Source organism: Sander lucioperca, chromosome 21, assembly GCF_008315115.2.
Source record: "Sander lucioperca isolate FBNREF2018 chromosome 21, SLUC_FBN_1.2, whole genome shotgun sequence".
NCBI lineage: Eukaryota > Metazoa > Chordata > Actinopteri > Perciformes > Percidae > Sander > Sander lucioperca.
This window is the reverse complement of record NC_050193.1, coordinates 22453381-22474146: the sequence shown is the minus strand read 5'-3', so window position 1 is coordinate 22474146 and position 20766 is coordinate 22453381. Positions and strand designations below refer to the sequence as shown.

At 41.1% G+C, this 20766-nt stretch overlaps 1 protein-coding gene and 1 long non-coding RNA gene across 2 annotated transcripts; both read left to right on the top strand.

Moving 5' to 3' along the window:
- The first annotated feature begins 719 nt into the window (after window positions 1-719).
- On the top strand, window positions 720-17510 carry LOC116063978. The gene is made up of 3 exons (XR_004108407.2): window positions 720-755; window positions 2353-2355; window positions 16833-17510. It is a non-coding gene; the product is annotated as an uncharacterized LOC116063978 (long non-coding RNA).
- On the top strand, window positions 2644-15030 carry hlfa (HLF transcription factor, PAR bZIP family member a). Its single transcript, XM_031319005.2, has 4 exons — window positions 2644-3016; window positions 3897-4244; window positions 13446-13660; window positions 14103-15030. Exons 1-4 carry the CDS (start codon window positions 2911-2913, stop codon window positions 14316-14318), a joined length of 885 nt encoding a protein of 294 aa, XP_031174865.1. The 5' UTR covers window positions 2644-2910; the 3' UTR covers window positions 14319-15030.
- Window positions 17511-20766: the final 3256 nt, after the last annotated feature.

Here is a 20766-nt window from a genome sequence, read left to right as displayed (position 1 = left end):
GTGTTTGCATACCTAGTGGCTGTGAGACGGATTGGCTCATAGGTGTGGTCATTTGACAGTCAGTGCTTTGGAATTGCAAGAAAATGACATCATGATATACTTCTGCGTCTAATGTATACAAGTGTGTTGAGTGTTTTGCAAATCACTGTCTGTATTGTTTTCCAAAAAGTGTGAGGCTGACACTGTGCTTATAGTGGTGCACATCTGGACCAATGTTTTTCTCTTTGAGTGTAAGGTTTTCCTAATTGTGTCATACTTTTGATTTCAGTGTGTAAGCAATCAGCAAAAACTGTAATTGTAGACACACACCAATCAGGTTTAAGCACTATAAAAATGCAGCAGCTAAGTCTAGTATTTTCTGTACTGTATCTTTCTTTTTGTTTTTTTTATTGTAATTGTAACCTGTACTGGATACAGTATATTATGTTTGTCTGTTGTTTGCTGAGCTAACAGTGTTATGCACACTACTGTAGTAGCATGAAAACTGGGACATGTTTTGTTGGGATTCTCCATGTTGACATGTTGACTGATTTGGGTACATGGAGAGAAATAAATTATATTTTCCTCAGTCTGCAGCATTGGTCTTGTGTAGTGTTTGGTGAACTTATTGTATATTTGCACTTTCTCTGTGTACTTAATTTGCAGTACTCTAATCACTGAGAAGTAGAATTACTAAAAGTGTTTTAGGCTAGCAACAGCAGTGTGTAACTGGTTCAAACAGAATTAAGTCATATGAAACGTGTGTGTTTCATATGGTAACAAAATATGTTTTTTATAAATTAGGGACCGTTAGGTATTTATGGAATGGACCACCGGAGGAAAATAGGGGAGGGTCATATCTTTTTATTTTTTGTTGAGGGGAGGGTCATCAAACATTTTTTAGTCTGGGTGGGGGGGTCGCCCAACTTTTTTATTCATGAAAAGAGCAAAATTTCAAAGTGGCTTGTTTGGTGCATATTTATCCATGTAGCTCTCAGTCTCGGCCCCCTAGCAGATGGTTCTGACCGCATACGCGGAGTTTGCTGGGGGGGGGGGCAGGAGGAGCACTGCCCCCCTGGTGGCTCAAACGGGTAATTGCATTGTTTAAAAAATTTGTGGAATAATTACATCTGGCATGACCAGATATTAAATAAATATCTTAAATAACACAAAACAACTAAATGGTGATAGGTAATACATCTGATTTCATATACTGCTTTAGTAAAAAAAAATTATTACCTGGCTGACGATGGGAGCAGCAGGACGCAAAAAACGAAAGTTGCTGTTGCACTAGTCTGGACATCTTGCTGTGCCAACCTTGCAATAAAGGTTTCCTAAATGCCATGTATATAAATGTGATGTCAGCTTACTGATTGATTGCGGGTTTTGTGTAGATTTGGACTTTTATACGTTTATTCCACTTTGTTTAAACGGCGAAGTGGAGAGGCCTCATGGGACGCTCATATCGGCCTTGCTGGATACACCGTGTCATTTACCTTCTTGTGGATCTACTGATCGCTGTGGATTACTTTTTTTTGTGTCATTGGATTACGGCAAAATGCGGATCTTTTTTCTCAACGTGTCTTAACGTTTTATGGTGTGACTGCGCTTGGTTTCTGCGTTTGGAGAGGCATCTCAACAGACTGTAGGTCCAACACTGATTGTTCACTGTTACATTTTAGTTGAATTTAAGCGTCTGTCTATTGCGTTCCAAAACAGCCGTGCCGCGATTGGATTTCATAAGAGCGAATTGTTAAATAGTTACAACGTAACTTAAAAACTTTAAAAATAAACATATGTGTTTTGGAATATAATGTTCAGCTTCGGCAGCTTTACCTATGTGCTAAAATATACAATGACGATAGTGACAAGTCCATAGCAACCAGTGTTGAATTGGTTATATCCCAGCGTCCTTTGCTGAATGGTCTCAATGTTTTATATTGTTCTATTTCATATGAATACTAGTTTACTAGAGGAGGAACTTAGTATTTGAAGTAATGCAGTAATACATGAAGTGTGCATTTAGTTTCCATGCTTATTGTGTTTCCACAACAATGTTAGTGAGTAAATCTACTGAAATGGCCACCACACCATAACAGAGGAGTGGGATGTGTAAGATGAGAATGCAGAGGTTAACTACTGTATATCGTGGCTGTAAAAATCAAGTGGTAGGCTATTTGTACTTCTTTGCAAAGTGCAAACTTGCATGCGAGGGGAGGGTCATTCCTTTTTATCAAATCGTTTTGGAGGGTCACAGGAAAATTATTACTGACTAGGGGAGGTTCACGTCTTTTTTGGTTAGAGGCCACAAAACTCCTCCGGTGGCCCCTTGATTAAATAATGAACAGTCCCTTAGTGTATAGTTTTTGCAAGAGTGTTTCATTTTGCAAAGGGTCTGATATGTTCTGCTGATTGGGTGAGTGGTTGTGTTATATGTGAATTGTATGTAGTGTTTTGAAAAACCGGTCCCTGTTTTCAAAATAGTGCTTAAGCAATCGGAAAAAACTGTGATTGTCCGTAAAGGCAGCATATTCCAAGCGGTCGCTCGGAGCTACAGAGTGTTTTTTTCCCTATGCTACTTCAACGCGCCGCAAGAAGCGTCGCCGCCCCCCAGGTGCTTTGACGTCACCGGCGTCAGTCTCCGCACATGGATGGAGAAGTGTAGAGGCTCCGTCAAAGCTGTGCTCGCCCCGCCCTCCTCCTCCAGCTATTTGCCAGCCAGCCCCGTCTACATAGGCAGCCAGCCGCTCACCGTCCTGTTGCTGCGCGGAGTCCCGTCTTCTCCCTCCGAGCTCCAGCGTCGTTTTATCCCCTCTGCGAGGATCTCCAAGGGACCGGCTAGCGAGTACGGTCGCGTCTTTTTTTGGGGGAAGTTCAGATTTGTCTTTGCGACTTTTGTTCTCGAATTGCCCTTCAAGACATACAGAGAAAATGGCCAGACCTCATCCTATAAACCAAACTTTCCTGCCGCCGACTCACGGCGTACTGAAATCCCTGCTGGAAAACCCGCTAAAGCTGCCTTTCCATCACAATGAAGGTACGTTTTTAACTTGACTTGCACGTACACTGACTCGGCTTTCGCCTCCTCTCTGTGGTGTTCCTCCGCTGGGCTATATTCATTCTGTGGACATCCATGTTTTTGACAGATAAAACGCCATAAAGGACACAGGTTAACCAAATCCACGCAGAGTGACGCCTCTTAAAATTCCACGAATGTTTTGTCGAAAAAGTAACGATGTAATTGTATTAGTTGGCGGGCAGCAGAGATAAATCAAACAGAATGTTGACGTCTAGGCTGAATGATAGTTGACTGACAGGTTGACTTGAACTTCAGCTCAATCGAACAAGCTAGTTTAGCGTATATTTATGATTTAAATTAGCATAATAAAAACCGATTTGCACGTGTCGTTATTGTGACTGCGCTCTTTTTTTTAGCTTGCAGTTGAGATTATACCCTTTAAACCTCCTTGTCTCTAATTGGATTTATGTTAGTAATAGCACAAGTTGTCGATAGAGGGCGTCTTTTCTGTTCTGAAGCTCTTGTGGATGTTTTCTGTTTGTATCGAATGTCATTACATTATCTGACTGGAGACCTAGATTTTAATCTTAAAGGGTCATTTCAATAAATAAAAACTAGGGTAAGGGTTACCTAACCCCTTAACTCTAACCACAAAACAATTGAGGATTATTTTTTATATATAATTTGAAAAATGACACAGCATGCCTTGACAAACACTGAACTTTCAGTAAGGGGAAATAGCTTCCAAAGAAAATTCAAAAGTTCCCAGTTGTTATTTTTTTTCATTTGGTAAATTTAAACTGACCCCATTGAACCCTAGGCATACTTTCTACCATGCAATAACCTGTGATCCTCCTGGTGGGCGACAATGAAATGACTGTGAGCAAACATTTTGCAGGATTTGGGAAAGCCAAGGAGGAAGCAAAGAAGCTGGACGATGAGAGCAGCACAGCCAACCACCCACAGTCGGCCTTCCTTGGCCCGACCCTCTGGGACAAGACACTGCCGTACGATGGGGACAACTTTCAGCTGGAGTACATGGACCTGGAGGAGTTCCTGTCGGAGAACGGCATCCCAGCCAACACAGACCAGGGAGACCAGGCAGCGCAGCAGGCACAGCAGGCCTCGCCGCCCGCCCCACCCACCACGCCTACACCCACTGTGGTGGACCTCAGCAGCCGCGCCACCACCTCCATTCACACAGGCATGGCGCCTCAGACATGTCTCCGCAGCCCCAGCACAGCAGGTAGGAACCACACGCAGTGGCGCCTTGAAACCTCACCTGCACACAAGGACCAGTGGGTTCACACACTTGTTCACAGATCCTCTGTGTCAGGGGAGGCTCTGGAAGGCTGTGAGGATGTTTGCTCACCTACTACACACACACGCACACATACAGACACACACACACACACACACACACACACACACACACACACACACACACACACACACACACACGCCCCTCCACCATTAGAGAAACCGCCATCCTAGAGATACTATGAGAGAACACGTTTTTGTGGTTTGTGTCAGAAGGCATTGCCTCTGCGCGCTGATTTAGATTTGTTTCTTATTTAGCTCCTGCTGTTTAAGCTTCTCCTAGTTAGAGCTTTTGACCACAGGTTAGATACACTGAGACATGCTCAAGCTCGGATTTACAGCCCTAAACTGGACTTTGGAGTCCCAGGGTAAAGCAGGTTCATGTCCAAGGATGTAGCACAGTCCAATTAGAAGGCTCTCCGCACTGACTTTGTCTGCCATGAGTCATGTTTGCTTAATTTTCTTTTTGTGCTTTGGTTATAAAGGTGCAGTGTAAGTTCTTACTCTGTAAGAGTTGGTTTTAATATACATTTTCATTTCCAAGATTTCCCTGCAGGGTTTGGTGACTACTGATTAAAAGCTGCGTTGCATTTCTATGCTTGCGTTAGTCAAAAACGTGTTTCATGAATTAGTGCATTGAACTATATTTAGCTTTTGTCCTGCAGGGTAATACATTTTTGATGAATTTGAAGGTGTTTTGTAAGATGTTTTTAAATTACATTTGCATGTTGAGATCTACAACCGGCTCTACATGGAGTCATCTAAATATTTCAACATTTCAAGAAAGGCAGTGTTATGAACCTCAAAGCGTGTGTATTAGTTCCAGTGTTTCAGCATTGTGGTGATTAAATAGAGCTTTTCTTAATAGAAAATCTTATTATTGCAGTGAGCTGACATTAGGCAGTTAGTATTTAGACAGAAGTGTTAAACTGTGAGTTTGTTAAGCTGCTGCCTGACATGATTGGAGTTTCCAGAACAATTTGAAATCACTTAAAGGGCCCACCCCTCACTGTAAACATGAACAGCGCAAATTCTCAGCGGGCACTGCCACAGCACTGGAGACGGTTAGTGTTTCGATTCCAAACGCAGCACAAAAGAGGGCTCCTGGTAGAAGATCTGACGATATGTGATGGATAAACAGAGGGAGTGTGTGGAGGGTGATGGCGTGTGTGATGTATAAGCCCTGTTAGTGTGTTTCACCTGTAAGTGCTGAAGAGGTGAAGTCCTGATTAAAAGCAACACGTATTGTTCAACTGAAGAGTGAATGAGTGCCTAATAAAGTGTGTTAATGGACCAATGAGTCATATAATGAAATCACACAACCTACAATCGGTTAAATGCAGATTCACCTTGTGTGCAGTTGTGTATTGATCCCACCAATGATTAAAGACAATAGTTTGGATGATAATGGAGGACAAATGATTGATCGCCATCCTGTCAACCTTATAAAAAGGAGTGGTTTCGACCTGAGCAACAGCTACTCTTCAAGTCATTTGTCAGCTTAAAAACATGAAATGTGTCCCGTTCTGCTTGTTTTTGGGTGGAGTCGTCCATGACGTTTCGTTCCCCCTTCTGCTAGCAAACCGACTCATGGACAACTCTTTTGTCGTGCAGCGAGTTCGCTGCATTCCTCATGCTCTCTTAAGTTTATTTTTTTAGTCTAATAAACAAACAACTCTGTTAGGGTTGCAGCTAACGATTAATTTTATAGTCGAATAATCAAATTATTTTCTTGATTAATCGATTAGTTGCTTGGTCTATAAAATGTCAGAAAATGGTAAAGAAAAAGTTTGGGCGCCTGGGTGGCTCACATGGTGGAGCGCGTGCCCATGTGCGGTGCTCGACTCAGCAGCCGCGGGTTCAGTTCCGGCCTGCGGCCCTTTGCTGCATGTCATTCCCCCTCTCTCTCCCCTTTCAGGTCTGGGCTGTCCTGTCAAAAATAAAGGCCTAAAAATGGCACCCAAAAAAAAAAAAATCTTAAGCAAAAGTTCAAAGTGTTTCTCAAAGCTCAAGATGACGTCCTCAAATGTCTTGTTTTGTCCACAACTCAAAGATATTCAGATTACGGTCATGTAGTAAGGGAGAAACTCCAAAATATTTACATTTGAGAAGCTGGAATCAGAGAATTCTTATTTGTTTTTAATCAAAAATTACTTAGAAAATGACCGATTTAATCAATTATCAAAATAGTTGCCGATTCATTTAGTAACTGAAAGCTAATCGATTAAATCAATTAATCTTTGCAGCTCTAATTACATGTCACAATGATATAAACACAAGCGAAATAGCGGTCACGAACGTACATTTGGCGCAGTGGATGTGTGCATTATGTCAGCTCTGACTCATTCTTTGGCTCAGTGGGTGCTCGCTGAACGAGAATCGGAAGTTTGGATTCACTCCCGCTTGTGAATAGAGTTAAACTAGTTCCTCTTTAAAAGTTGTTCAAAAAAGAACAATTTGGTCGCAAATCTAACATCACTAGTTGTGTCTTTTATAGATTTGGAAGAAAAAAACAACCATTGATTAGATATTGTAATCGCTGTGTGTTCACCTTCACTGTAATGTGCTAAATATATGACTTTAAGTCTTTGCTTATAAAAGGGCTAGACAATGTAATTTATCACATTAGTGACATTATAAATGCCTTTCTGAACTCAGTATAACTTGTATCAAAAACGTATTATTTATTTCATTTCAGGTTTGACAGACCCAAAAAACATTACTGGGACAGTAACAAGCAACAGAAGATTAGCCTGAACAATAATGAAACAGACAACCTTGCAGGCATAGCAGGAGAAGCACAGACAGACAGGCACAGCAGACGAGACGAGGTGGAATCCCATTCAATTAAAGTGAGAAACGTACAGCCAACAGTCCAGGCCGACCCCCCCCCCCCCCCCCCCCTCGAATATTTAACTTGTCAGACTGTAATTAATTAAATGTATTCATAGAGCACATTTAAAAACAATACATGTTGACCAAAGGGCATTTATAGAGGCTTACATTTACAAACAAAGAGACTGAGAATGTTTACTTAATATATTACTTTTAATCATTTTAACTGGTGATTTAATTATCACTTTTAATTTAATATTTGTATCTAAATAGTTTGACAAATTGATTGAAACACTAGTTGTTTAAGGCCTAGCCCTAGACAGTTTTATCAGGATATAGATTTTAGGTCATATCTTCTAGAACTAGTTTTATGATAATTTAAAATTATTATTTCATGTCTTCTCTAAAAATCCCTCATGTAACTGCATGAGATATTTATTTTTTTCTCACAAATGTACCTTATATTCCACAAACTGGAAAGGTGTGCAGACTAAACTAGGATGTTTTAGGTCAAATCTGAGAACAGTGCAGCCAGGGGGGGGGTGTGTGTGTGTGTGTGTGTGTGTGTGTTCGTTCGTTCGTGTGTTCGTGTCTGCATCTTCACATTTACCTCTCACGTGAACGCGGCTGGGGTTTCCTACAGCGTGCCGGGCCATGTGACAGACACATGCAGGCGCCGTGTGCAGCGCTGAGCTGCAAACAGGAGCTTGTCACGGCATGAAGCTGCTTCCCTCCCTCCCCCCTCTCACTTTCACCCTCCCCTCCCCTCTCCCTTTAACACTCTCCACTTCCCATCCAGTCTTCCTCTCCCGCCCTCGCCGAGCTCGGCTCTGACACAACCTGGACTCGGAGCCAAGGCACAGGCTGTACCCTGCAGAGATCACATGGAATCTGGTGTGCTTCTGTCACGTGCTTTCAATGTTATTCCAGTATGTCGAGCCTCATCTCGCCTAACCAGCCACTCCACCACCACCCACAACAACCACCACAATCCTTATGTGTCCGCTTGCAAGCAATACAGCAGGTGGCCGATAGCATTGTTATCACAACTGTCCAACAAATGAATGGGAGTTTTCAGCGTTTTCTCAGTCTGAACGGACTGCAGATGTTAAGGGGATCTGTAGCTACGTTTTACATGGAGCCTAATATTCCGATTTTATAATCGTTTAAAACAGAAAAACAGAATAAAACTGGACCTCTGCTGAGAGTTTGTCTCGAAAAACTAATACATTATTTTACGCTAGGTCCGTAGGAAAATAAGAAATAACGACCTATTCAAACAAGTCCACAGAAAAAATGAACGACGCCGGGATAGACCGAAGCGTTGAACAAATTAATAAACCACATGTCGCACAGCTGTTCTGATTTAAAAAGTGTTGGCGCATGTAAACACAAGACCGTGTTAGATCAGATCAGGTCAAAATGATTTAAATCAGAATGGAACAAAGTGTGCATGTAACTGCAGCTTGTGTCGGTTCATTATTATCATTTTAATGTCATGGAAACAAAAATAAATTCAGCGGGGTTTGGTTGATACATTTATTGGATGACATGTTAGTTAGTATCCTGCAGATGATCAAGTGTAGGGCTGGTTTATCTTCTTGTTCTGACCTCTTCAAAGGACCAAAATCAACAATGTGTACATCGCTCAGTACTTTCCAACTTCATTCTCTATTGAAGATGTAAAGCTTTAAAAACACCTCAAACACGCACACATTTTTTTTTGTGGGTGGGTGTGTGGGTGTGGTCATGGTAATGAATGGGGAACTATGCAGTTTTCTTAGCTTAATTAACCTTAACTGAACAGCTTCGGAGTCACTGGAATGGTTATTTGACTTTTTTCGGGTTGAATGGTGGTCGTCTCGGTTCCCCCTAGCGCCTGTGAGCGGAAAAACCACCCTTGCAACTTTCAGCCGGCGAGCCGCCGGCCTCAGCGTCAGGAAGTATCGCGTGATATCAGGTCTTGCGATGTATCGAATTGCTTCACGGCACTGCACACATACAGGAACCAGCTAGCTATAAAAACAAGGTAGCGATTGAGTTTTTCACACTATCGTCATGGCTGAGCCGGCAAAAAAGAAGCAGAAAGCATTGTCGGAGGAACAAAGAAAGAGGAAATGGCAGACTGACCGAGTGAGGAGTCAGACACGAGTAAACATAGGAGCTGCCAAATATCTATTCCGAAGCTGTAGGGGGAGCACTATAGAGAAACTTGCGAGCAAAAAGCGAAAAAACAGTGAAGAAATGGCCAAAACTGCATAGCGCAGAGGAAGATATATCACACAATACTTGTTAGTAGATACATTCACTGTTGGTTTTGGTCTTTTCATGGGATTTGTTGACAATAAGAAAAATATAGAAAATCTATGAAAATAGAAAATTTATGTGGTCATGCACCAGTTCGACCTTCTGACCAAAGGAGAAAAAAAAAACAGTTGCAGTTGTCTTGTTAAAATTCTGAACCTAGTTTGTATCAAATCCGGGGCTAAAGGGCAAAAGAGATTTTTTTTTTCAAAGTGCAGTCTCTGAGAGAAAGAAATGGCTGTTGTTGGTCCCGTGTTCCACCCAAGTCAGAGTTCAGGGGCTCTGTCCCTGCACACAGATACGCAACACAGCTTATCACTACTTGTAGTTTTATCACCCACACAGCGGCACGATAACATTCCCAGTTACTCTGATAGGATCATCTAGCGTGACACCAACCTGCAGCCAGCGGTGTGCGTAAATAGATAAATCAATCACAAAGTTCCACAGGTATTTAATCAAGAGTTATTCCAGCGTTTACACAGCTCTTTGTAGGTCAGCTCATGACTGCCTTTCCTGGCTTGTTAATTTTAGATTTCCTGTTCAGGAGGGGTAGAGGAGGGGAACTATTTTGTGAATTCACATCCACGTCTGCTTCCTCTTCCCTGGAATGTGTCGAACATCAGTTGAGGACATTACAGGTTAATGAGCGGGCTTGTACGTCTACTTTTAGCCCGAGACCATGCTGCTGTGTTTTAACTTAGCTAATTAGGAGATGAAAACGACCCGTAAAGGTGATTAGGGCGACGCTGGCTTTTTGAAGGTTTGAGTGCAGGCCTGACAGATTGTCTAAGACAGCGTCTAATCTTAGTGAGTAAGTAGTTTGCTGTCTGGCTGGGCTTAGTGTACGAATGGTAGAAGGTCATGTTGGGCCATATGTGTCGGTTCTTAGCTTATGGATGGATTACCTGGAGAATGTCAGGATTTCTCATTATAGTGCCTGTTGTGTGTAGGGCTGGGTGTTGAACCTCAATACAGGGAAGCGACTAGTCGGCTAAACTGTTGATGACAGAAAAGGTTTACAATTACAAGTCAAATATGCCATACATGCTCTGGTTCCAGCATCTCAAATGTGAAGATTTGCAACTTTTCTCTGTTATACGTAATTTTGAGGTAACTATGTAAAGGCTGTCCTCATACGATTTTTGTCGGCTAATCGATTAATTAATTACATCGACAGATCTGTAAAACAGATTTTTTTGATGTTCTCATAAGTTTCTTATACATCAGCCATTCAGTATGAAAAATGCAGGACTAAAACAACCGAATAGTCAACTAATCGACTAAAGGGGCAGCTCTAAACTTTATTTATTGGTCGAACAAAACAAGCACTTTGACTTTGGGCTCTGGAAACTTTCTTATAGTCCAAGCAATTAACCAATGAGTCTAGATCAGGAATGTGAATCTGACTTTTTCAGTACCGATACGATACTTGGGCTTTGGGTATCAGCTAGTCTCGCTTTGCCAGACCTTCCTCCACCGCGCTGCGGAGGAGGGTCTGGCTAGCCCACACAGCAATCCGGGATGGGAGAAAAACATGCTCTGGTTTATTGGCATTTCTTTAAACCAATCACAATCGTCTTGGGCGGCGCTAAGCACCTGGAAAAGCCACGGTGCTGCTGCAAAATGGCCTCAGGAAGGAACATTTTTTGGTGGAATGTGTACGTTCAAAAGTTGTTTTAGTCTTGCAACAGAAAACTCAGATTGGACAGATAGTCTAGCTAGCTGTCTGGATTTACCAGTGAACATGCATTGAGGCATATATCTGAAACATATGTTGTTGTTATGTTTTGCACCGGGGTATTTTTCCACATTTTTGCTCACTATTACAAGGCGATAATTGACGGCTTTAATAGTCCTGCATAGTTTTTCAAACAAACTTACTTTGTTGTGAAAAGCGAGGGGTGTGTGGTGTGTGTGTGTGTGTGTGTGTGTGTGTGTGTGTGTGTGAGAGATGAAGAAGCTCATCACTTCCTCTGGGTGGGACAGTGTCTCCTGATGTACAGACAGCACAGACGATTGAGCACAGACTTCCTGTTTGCTTGTGATCTGTACCCAGAGAGCAGTCAAGAGCTGAATCTGATGGGCCCCCTTCTCAAATCTCCACTGCAGCCAACAGAGGGGAAAAAAAAAAAAAGCAGTTTGACTGCGTACACTCTGATGGAAGGTCAGCGGCATTGACTGGCTGTCATCGCAGGCTCACACGTACACACATGTAGGTCATGATGTACTAGCTGGCAGCGTAACGGCTAATGAAAATGCCGGCTACTTTCAGTCGTATTTCCAATTATTTCTCATCGAGCTTTTTGTATCAAGCGAGGAAATGCAGGTGTGGTTTGTATGACAAAACAAATGAGCACTAATGTAATAAATCACAGAAAAACGGTTGCATTTGGGTCAGCTAATGGAACTGAATCACTCTCCGCTGGTCGGCCCTCAGCTTCAGATCAATTAGAGAAGCTTTGCACAACAGGAAGCCAGACGTGAAGGCATGTGGTGGTTTGAGATGAGCTGCTAACAGCTGCAGAGTTTTAAGATAAAACAGTTTGTGAAGGTATAATTGCTCACCTGTGTTTTAAACTTTGTGTGATAGCACCACCTGCCGGTCGGATGAGGCAAATACTTCAGATTAAGTGTTTGGGTTTGTTTTTTTTTTTCTTCTAGAAAAGTAGTCGCAGTTCTCTTGCTATAAAACACCTGCACCGGACACTCAGGCTTGCACCAGTTCTGAATGGATCAGCCCTTGAAGACACAAACATGTGAGCTCGGAGGGATAAAGGCAGCTTTCAGCTCCCTCCTCAGAGGCCTCCTGCTCCCTTCTCTTCACCGCGTGTCCTGTGTCCAGCTTTAACAGGCTTTACATAAAAGATCTGCTAAAGAGGACTCACTCATGACATTGCATGACCTATAACTAGGGCTGGGCATCGTTCACAAATATTTGGTACCGATACCAATACCGTGACTTCCATACCAATTCCTAAACAATATTTTTTTTCGATACCAATTTTATAAACCAAAAAGAAATTACAACATTACACATTAAGGCACAAATGTTTTTATTTTATTTTATTTTTTTAGTTCCTACCACATGAGCACCGTCTCTGTGCGTAACGTATTGTTTTTCCTGCGTGTCTCTACGACGTGTAACATTAGCCAGCCAATCGGCGGCATTATTAGATCTTGGTAGAAGCATGCTGCGTGCTTATTGGCTCACTCACGCTGATGAGATTTACTCATTGGGTGTTTAAATTGGGTATTGAATGCTGAGGCATTTTTTCAATAGTCAATACTTTAGTGGCAATTCTGTCGGTGCCTAAAAAGTATTGAATGCAGTACCTAGCCCTACCTACGATTGTGTCATAACCACGCGACTTACTGTCGCACAGTAGAAAAATTACCGTATAGTACAGGAGAAGCGCGCAGGCAGTTTCGTCTCACATTAGCTGTTTAAGTGTAATTACTAATGTTAACTAGCATTTTAGTTAGCAATAATTAGCTTCTGTTGGTCCATTTTATATATGTCAATGCCTATTACACACAATGGAAGTGCCACCGTGCCTTTTTAATGGTGCCATTAAGACACATTACAGTCTAAATCAGAGGTGTTAAGAGTTTGGTTCCTGCTGACTTGTCCCCTCTTTAAATAATTAGAGGTTTTCAATTAGGGCTGCACGATATGAGGAAACTATCTAATTGCGATTCTTTTTGACTGATATTGCAATTGCGATGTGATTCACGATATTGGAGGAAATTATCATTTTTGTATCATTTTCATTTTCATTTTCATTGACACATATAAAAATTTTAAAAAAAAATAGAGGATGCGAGGATCTGTACCATACAAAGATGTTTTCCCTACTTTTCAACATGCTTTACACCCTCTTTTCAAGAAAATAGGATGATTCTGTGCACTCGCTGGCAGCTAATGTGTGTGTGTGTGTGTGTGTGTGTGTGTGTGTGTTATTGTTTTTGTGTGGCCCCCCTGCAGCACTGCCCTCAGCCCGAGACACCCCCAGCCCCATCGACCCAGAGTCCATCCAGGTGCCCCTGGCCTACGAGCCCGACCCGCAAGACCTGGCTCTGTCCAGCGTGCCCGGCCAGGAAATGTTCGACCCCAGGAAACGCAAATTCTCCGCCGAGGAGCTGAAGCCACAGCCCATGATCAAGAAAGCCCGCAAGATCTTCATCCCCGAAGACCTGAAGGTAAACTGCTGCTCTGTCTCAGTCTGCCAGTGTCGGGCGGTCGGGCCTGTTGTTGTTTTTGTTTTGGTTTTTTTTAGTCCAAAAAATGGTTATTTAATTTGTGTTCCTACAGCAGCGAAACATGATTACCTTTTTTCTTTTATTGGGCGTTTCTAAAGAAATGAAGCTCCAAAGTTTTCAACAGATGGTCTGTGGATTGGAGTTTGCTGTATTTACTTGTGAGAATAACTTAAAGCGACAGAGTTGGTTCATGTCTCGACCCTGTGACCCTGCCAGCAGCTAGAGGCCTTCATCATGGGACTTATTAGACCACAAGACTAATCATCAGACTATGGGTCCGATGACAGAGAACAAACAAATCATACAAAACTGTACTTTTTAAAGAAAAAAAAAACCTCCCCTCTGTTGTATTCAGTGCTGACCCGTGCGCTCTGCTCCCCAGGACGACAGGTACTGGGCCCGCCGCAGAAAGAACAACGTGGCAGCCAAGAGGTCCCGGGACGCCCGGCGGCTGAAGGAGAACCAGATCGCCATCCGGGCCAGTTTTCTGGAGAAGGAGAACGCCGCTCTCCGCATGGAGGTAGCAGAGATGAGGAAGGAGCTGGGCCGCTGCAAGAACATTGTGGCTAAATACGAGGCCCGGCACGGTTCCCTGTGAGCCCCCAAACCCCCCCCCCCACCCACCCCCCACACCCACTTCACTCCCCCAACCTGCCTTCCATCGAGTTTGAAGGACAATATGTCTCCTTTGGTGGAACTGCCCCTCTCCCCTCCTCTTCCTCCTCCCACAAACCCGTCTCCCCCTCCTCCCCCCTCAACCAACACACCTGTATGATTCTGCTATTATAACTGTCCTTTTGACTTGGATCATAAGCTTCGGTTTGTCTGTTCCTTCTATTTTCTGTAGACTAAATATTTCCAGTACATAGATGCATATATGTATTTACAAACTCTGTGAGGAGTTGTGAGCCAACCCACCAGCTGAGTCCCCTGCTTCTTTCCATTTTTGAGAAACGATGCCATGCTGTTTGTTGTTCACTTTCATACCAATTTTATACGCGAGATCAGGACTGAAAACCGTTGTTTTCTGGTTCCGTTCTTCTACTACTACTTCTTCTCCTTCTTCTCCTTCTTCTGTGTTATGATGTGACGTGTCCGAGAGCCTGCTTATACCCCACAAATCTTTTTTTCTGTTTTTTTTTTTTTTTTTTTTTTTTTTTCACCATCAGCAACATTATCTTTTTTTAAACTCTCTTCCTTTGATGTTCGTGTTGTATTTCAGTTGTCTAACCTCCCAGCGCTCCAACACAACTCCGTTCCAGCTTCTCCAACAGCACTCTGGGTATTTTAATGTTCAGGTATAGCACTTTCACTTCTTCTTTTTTTTCTTCTGTGCAATCGTGGGCGTAGCTTTGCAGGGGGTTTTTTTTTCTTCTTCTTCATCAACCAGCAATAATTCCTGTCCAGAACTAAACTAACAAGACTACCTACATATTTCTAAACCCCCTTCCTGCTTCCCCCCCCCTTCCCTTGGCAGATCTCCCATCTGTTTTCAACTCGCATTTAAAGATAACTTTATATAACTTCTGCACTAATGCGTGTCTCACAATCTGATCCGGTGCAATGTTTTCCACTCGCTCAAAATTTCCTCCGCCTCATATTTATCTACCTTTTCGTTCTCAGATGGAAGATTGTTCTGTTTTTTTTATTTATATATATATATATATATATATATATATATATATATATATATATATATATATATATATATATATATATATGTGTGTATTCTGTTGATATAATTGTTAGTATAAATACTACTCTTGACATTGTCGTTTAGCCTCCTCCTTTCAGATTTAAGCATGATTTTTTTTTTTTTTTTTTGTTTGACTTAGCATGATTAATGAGTGCTTTTTATTTTAGAAATCAATACAGATGTCTGTAGTCTCTCATCGTAGCTCTATGTTTGCCCTCTTTTTAAAGATGGCTGTCGGAATGTAAAAGATTTTGACAAAAAGAAGTTGGCTGGTGTTGTCCAATACTGTGGTTATGCCAATCAATTTGTTTACTGCAGACCAAATGATTCACAACAGAGACAATATATTGGTTACAAGAGATATGTTTATATAAACCTATTCTATAAGTTGTTCTTTTTGTACAGTATTTTTCCTATACATTACTGAACTATGTATTTTAAAGGCACAACAGAAGAATACAAATATATATATATATATATATAACTCAAAGACCAATGCATACAGTATAGTGGTATTTTGATATTCTGTGTTGTAGTTTTACAAAGACTTTCAGAGATATTCAGCAGCACCCAAACCTCCTGGGCATTAATATTATCATTATCACTACAAATATAATAATAATAATAATAATTATTATTATTATTATTATTATTATTATTATTATGACACTCCTGCTTGTGTTGGCGCCACCTTTAGGCTCCCGTGTCATATGAATCCCATTTAACTCTGAGGAAGCAGATGCTGAAAATGCAGTCCAGAAGAGAGAATGTACAGTTTGGCACTTTTTAAAATCCATTATCTCAAATCCACCAAAAAAACACACATTTGTTCATCGTGTTTTTAGTCTTGTGACCTTTCCCCGACACGTCCCGACATTTAAGGAGTTGTCCAGACCTATCTTACTTCTAATGGTGAATAACTTCTTGAGGCTTTTTTTATTTTTTATTGCGCAGCTTGTGAGTCGTTTCTTTTCTGATCTGATTTGACGGGATAAAGTTACTATGAAGGAAGGGAAATCTATAGCTGGTTACTATTGCTACTCTTTGTGTGATTGGTTCCTTCAGTCAATGCAGTTGTAGCGGGTCCCTGTACCTGAGTGATGGACACTGGGATGCTTTATTTTTATTATTTTTCTTAAATGAAGTCTTACAGTGACGTTTCCCAAAACGTTAGTTGTGTTGTAGTGTAGAGCTGCATGCTGCTTTTTTTCCAATCAGGCCGCGACTGCGACCGATTGATGTTTTTGAGGGCTGATATTGACATTTCTGATTATTGTATGGAAGCCCAGAGCTGTCGAGATTAAAATCATCCAAAGGACTAGTTTGACATTTTGGGATGTTATTTGCTTACTTGCTGACAATGAGAAGGTGAGATGAGAAGATTAATACCACTCTTGTATGTGTGCATTAAATAAGAAGTTAGCTGTCGCTTAGCTTGGCACAAAGACCAACCGCTCTGATCGATTTTTCAAAAGAGGTGTAATGATGTGAAAGCCCAGTTTGCAATTTAATCTTCAATTTTAGTTTGTCGGCCATTTTTAAAATGAGAAATTCATTTCACTATTAATTGTTGATTTAAAAACACAAAGTATATTCTTTTAATGGAGTTCTCAGTTTAAATTTGGCAGTCGTGCCAAAAAAAACATAAATCGACCTACATTTTTTGACATATCATATGCACACAAATGGCAAATGAAATTTCAGTTTGATTTATTTTAATAGTGACAGCCCTGGACTTCCATATTTTTGTGCCGACATCTTTTGAATTCTGAGGCATCAGTGTTTGGTTCTTTAAAAACATTACGACCCAAACGAAAGCCAATATCAGCTCAATAAAACCGGTCAAATCCCAGTCCAGACTTGATGGAACATTATCGATCCAATCCAAAGGTGTGTGTGTGACGTAAAATGGTTCTTTTTTCTAACCGCAAACTATTGTCTTAGTATTTTTGCGCTTTAGAGGGTTTCCCTTCTGCATCTTATCTGCACAGACGCACACGAGTGTGAACAGGGTTCTTAGAGAAGAGTGAAGACTGGAATGATGCCTACTGAGCATCTTTTTATGAAATCATCTAGAGAGAGAGAGAGAGAGAGAGAGAGAGAGAGAGAGAGAGAGAGAGAGAGAGAGAGAGAGAGAGAGAGAGAGAGAGAGAGAGAGAGAGAGAGAGAGAGAGAGAGAGAGAGAGAGAGAAGAGAGAGAGAGAGAGAGAGAGAGAGAGAGAGAGAGAGAGAGAGAGAGGAGAGAGAGAGAGAGAGAGAGAGAGGAGAGAGAGAGAGAGAGAGAGAGAAGAGAGAGAGAGAGAGAGAGAGGAGAGAGAGAGAGAGAGAGAGAGAGAGAGAGAGGAGAGAGAGAGAGAGAGAGAGAGAGGAGAGAGAGAGAGAGAGAGAGAGGAGAGAGAGAGGAGAGAGAGAGAGAGGAGAGAGAGGAGAGAGAGAGAGAGAGAGAGAGAGAGAGAGAGAGAGAGAGAGAGAGAGAGAGAGAGAGAGAGAGAGAGAGAGAGAGAGAGGCCAATAATTAATCCATGTTTACCCCAACAGTACCTCACTGTCGAGTGATTTCACTACCTCACCCGGAAACGTTAATAATTCTGAGTCTATTCCAGTGCCTTGAATACACTGACTGTTCCCCAGTCTCTCAGCAATGTAAAGTTCTCATCACAGCATCAATCGCATAGGTTCAGATCTGCACTGAAGGGCTTCTTAGAGCATCAGATAATAAATATATACACTGACAACTCTGTTCATTTCTTATTCTGGACATTGCAACAGACTTGTAACCATTGTATTCATGGCAACACCAACGGACTGTTTCAGAGTGTATAAAAATAGAACATAAATGTGTGTTCGGTCTTGATTGTCATGGAATGGATGCTTAACATTTGTTTGTGATGTCCAGCCCCCTGTCTCTCTGTAATTTGTAGTGTCTAATAAAATCCCAATTCTTTTCCGCCGTGTCTCATTTCTCTGCTCATCCATGCAGCTTTTTTATTAATTACACATTCTTAAAATTATAATGGAAAGCCTAATTATCAGTTGAGCCGGGTGTCAAACCTCTTTAAGTATCAACCATAATGTGTCCCTAGCAGCGAGTATTGAAACCTGTATTGAATGGTGTTTGACTCTGGCCTCCAGTTTAATCATTCTTTTAGATATGTCCTAATCTAAATGGGGACATTTTTACAAATGTGTGACTTTGTTTTACACAGGCTTTTAGTATGGCTTCTTTGTTCATTTGTTTAGGTTTTGGCTAATTTTGGTAAGTAAAAATAAGGATCTGTAAAAAATAACAAGCTATGGTATTTAACTTATTTTTTTTTTTTTTTTTTTAAAGCAAAGTATACTCAAATCAAAACCTGGGTAATTTGACAGCAGTATTGAAAGAAAATAGGGCTTGTATTGACTGAAATGTGTCTAGCACTGGACGCTCAAGTCTGGTTTATTTATAATTTGATCAGATATTGATGTATTTTTCTGTTTTACAGTTATTTAGAAGCACATGTTTATATTATTCAATTTTTTGGAAAAAGTTTACTTTTGGTTGACTTATTCTACAAACCCCAACTCCAATGAAGTTGGCACGTTGTGTAAAACGTAAATAAAAACAGAATACAATGATTTGCAAATCCTTTTCAGCCTATATTCAATTGAATACACTAGAAAGACAAGATATTTAATGTTCAAACTGATAAACTAGTGTCATTTTGAATTTGATGCCTGCAACACATTTCAAAAAAACCTGGCACAGGGGCAACAAAAGAGTGGGAAAGTTGAGGAATGCTCAAAAAACACCTGGAACTTTCTACAGCTGAACAGGTTAATTGGAAACAGGTGAGTGTCATCCCAAAAGGCTCACTCATTCAAAAGCAAGGATGGGGTGAGGGTCACCATTTTGTGAACAACTGCATGAGCAAATAGTTTAAGAACGTTTCTCAATGTACAATTGCAAGGAATTTAGGGATTTCATCACCTACAGTCAAATTATTATCAAAAGATCCAGAGAATCTGGAGGAATCTCTGCACGTAAGTGGCAAGGCCGAAAACCAACATTGAATGCCCGTGACCTTCGATCCCTCTGGTGGCACTGTATTAAAAAACAAAAAGGATATTACCACGTGGGCTCAGGTACACTTCAGAAAAACAAATGTCAGTTAACACAGTTTGTCGCTACATTTACAAGTGCAAGTTAAAACTCTACCATGCAAAGCGAAAGCCATATATCAGCAACACCCAGAAACGCCGTCGGCTTCTCTGGGCCCGAGCTCATCTGAGATGGACTGACGCAAAGTGGAAAAGTGTGCTGTGGTCTGACGAGTCTACGTTTCAAATATGAACGTCATGTCCTCCGGACCAAAGAGGAAAAGGACCATCCAGATTATTATCAGCACAAAGTTCAAAAGCCAGCATCTGTGATGGTATGGGGGGGGGGGGGTGTCAAAATGAGTGAATATTTGCTAAAAAACAATGAAGTTTATCAGTTTGAACATTAAATATCTTGTCTTTGCAGTGTATTCAGTTCAATATAGTTTGAAAGGATTTGCAAATCATTCATTCACATCATCACCTTCTAATCAATGTTTCCATCATCTGTCTTTCAGCAGTAAAAGATTTTAGCACTTTAATGCATCATATTAAGTGAAAGACCATTCATGAATGGATGTTTGAGAAGTTTGGTTCAATTTGGTTTTAAAAAATGGGTTTGTAGAGGTTGTTTTTTTTATATATATATATATATATATATATATATTCCTCAATGTGATGCATCTAAAAATACTTTTGGTGGCACTAGTATGGAACCATGTTTACCTTCACCCTTCTTATGATCAGTGGCCAGTGCAGCAGCCACAGTACACTTAGACAAAAGGCCTCTTAGTATGTTTTACATATCTGTCCATATTTCTTTTAAAATCCTATCAGAAAAAGTACAGTACTCCGTGGAAGGTTCTTGTTCCTGCAGGAAATTAATGTCTGATGATTCTCACTGAAAACAACACTCAATGCAAACAGAAAGTACATTATGAATTGAGGATCTTTTGGTTCAGATGTGGGAGGGGGGGACATTATCATTTTTATTGTCACATTAGAAAGGTGATATTCAGTATAGTGGAGGGGCATTCATGTATATGCAGCACCATTAACAGCCAATGGGACATACAAGAAGCAGTTGGGTTTTTTTGGGGGTTTTTTTTCCCCCGCAAAGGCCAGGATCATGTAATCAACGGAACGAACAACAGAATACACAAGCATTATAAAACACAGTGGTTCAGGAAATTATTTCAACAAGAGCCACAATCAAGAAATATGCAATCATTCAGCTTCATACATCACTAAGAGGGAAAGGTAATGTTAGGAA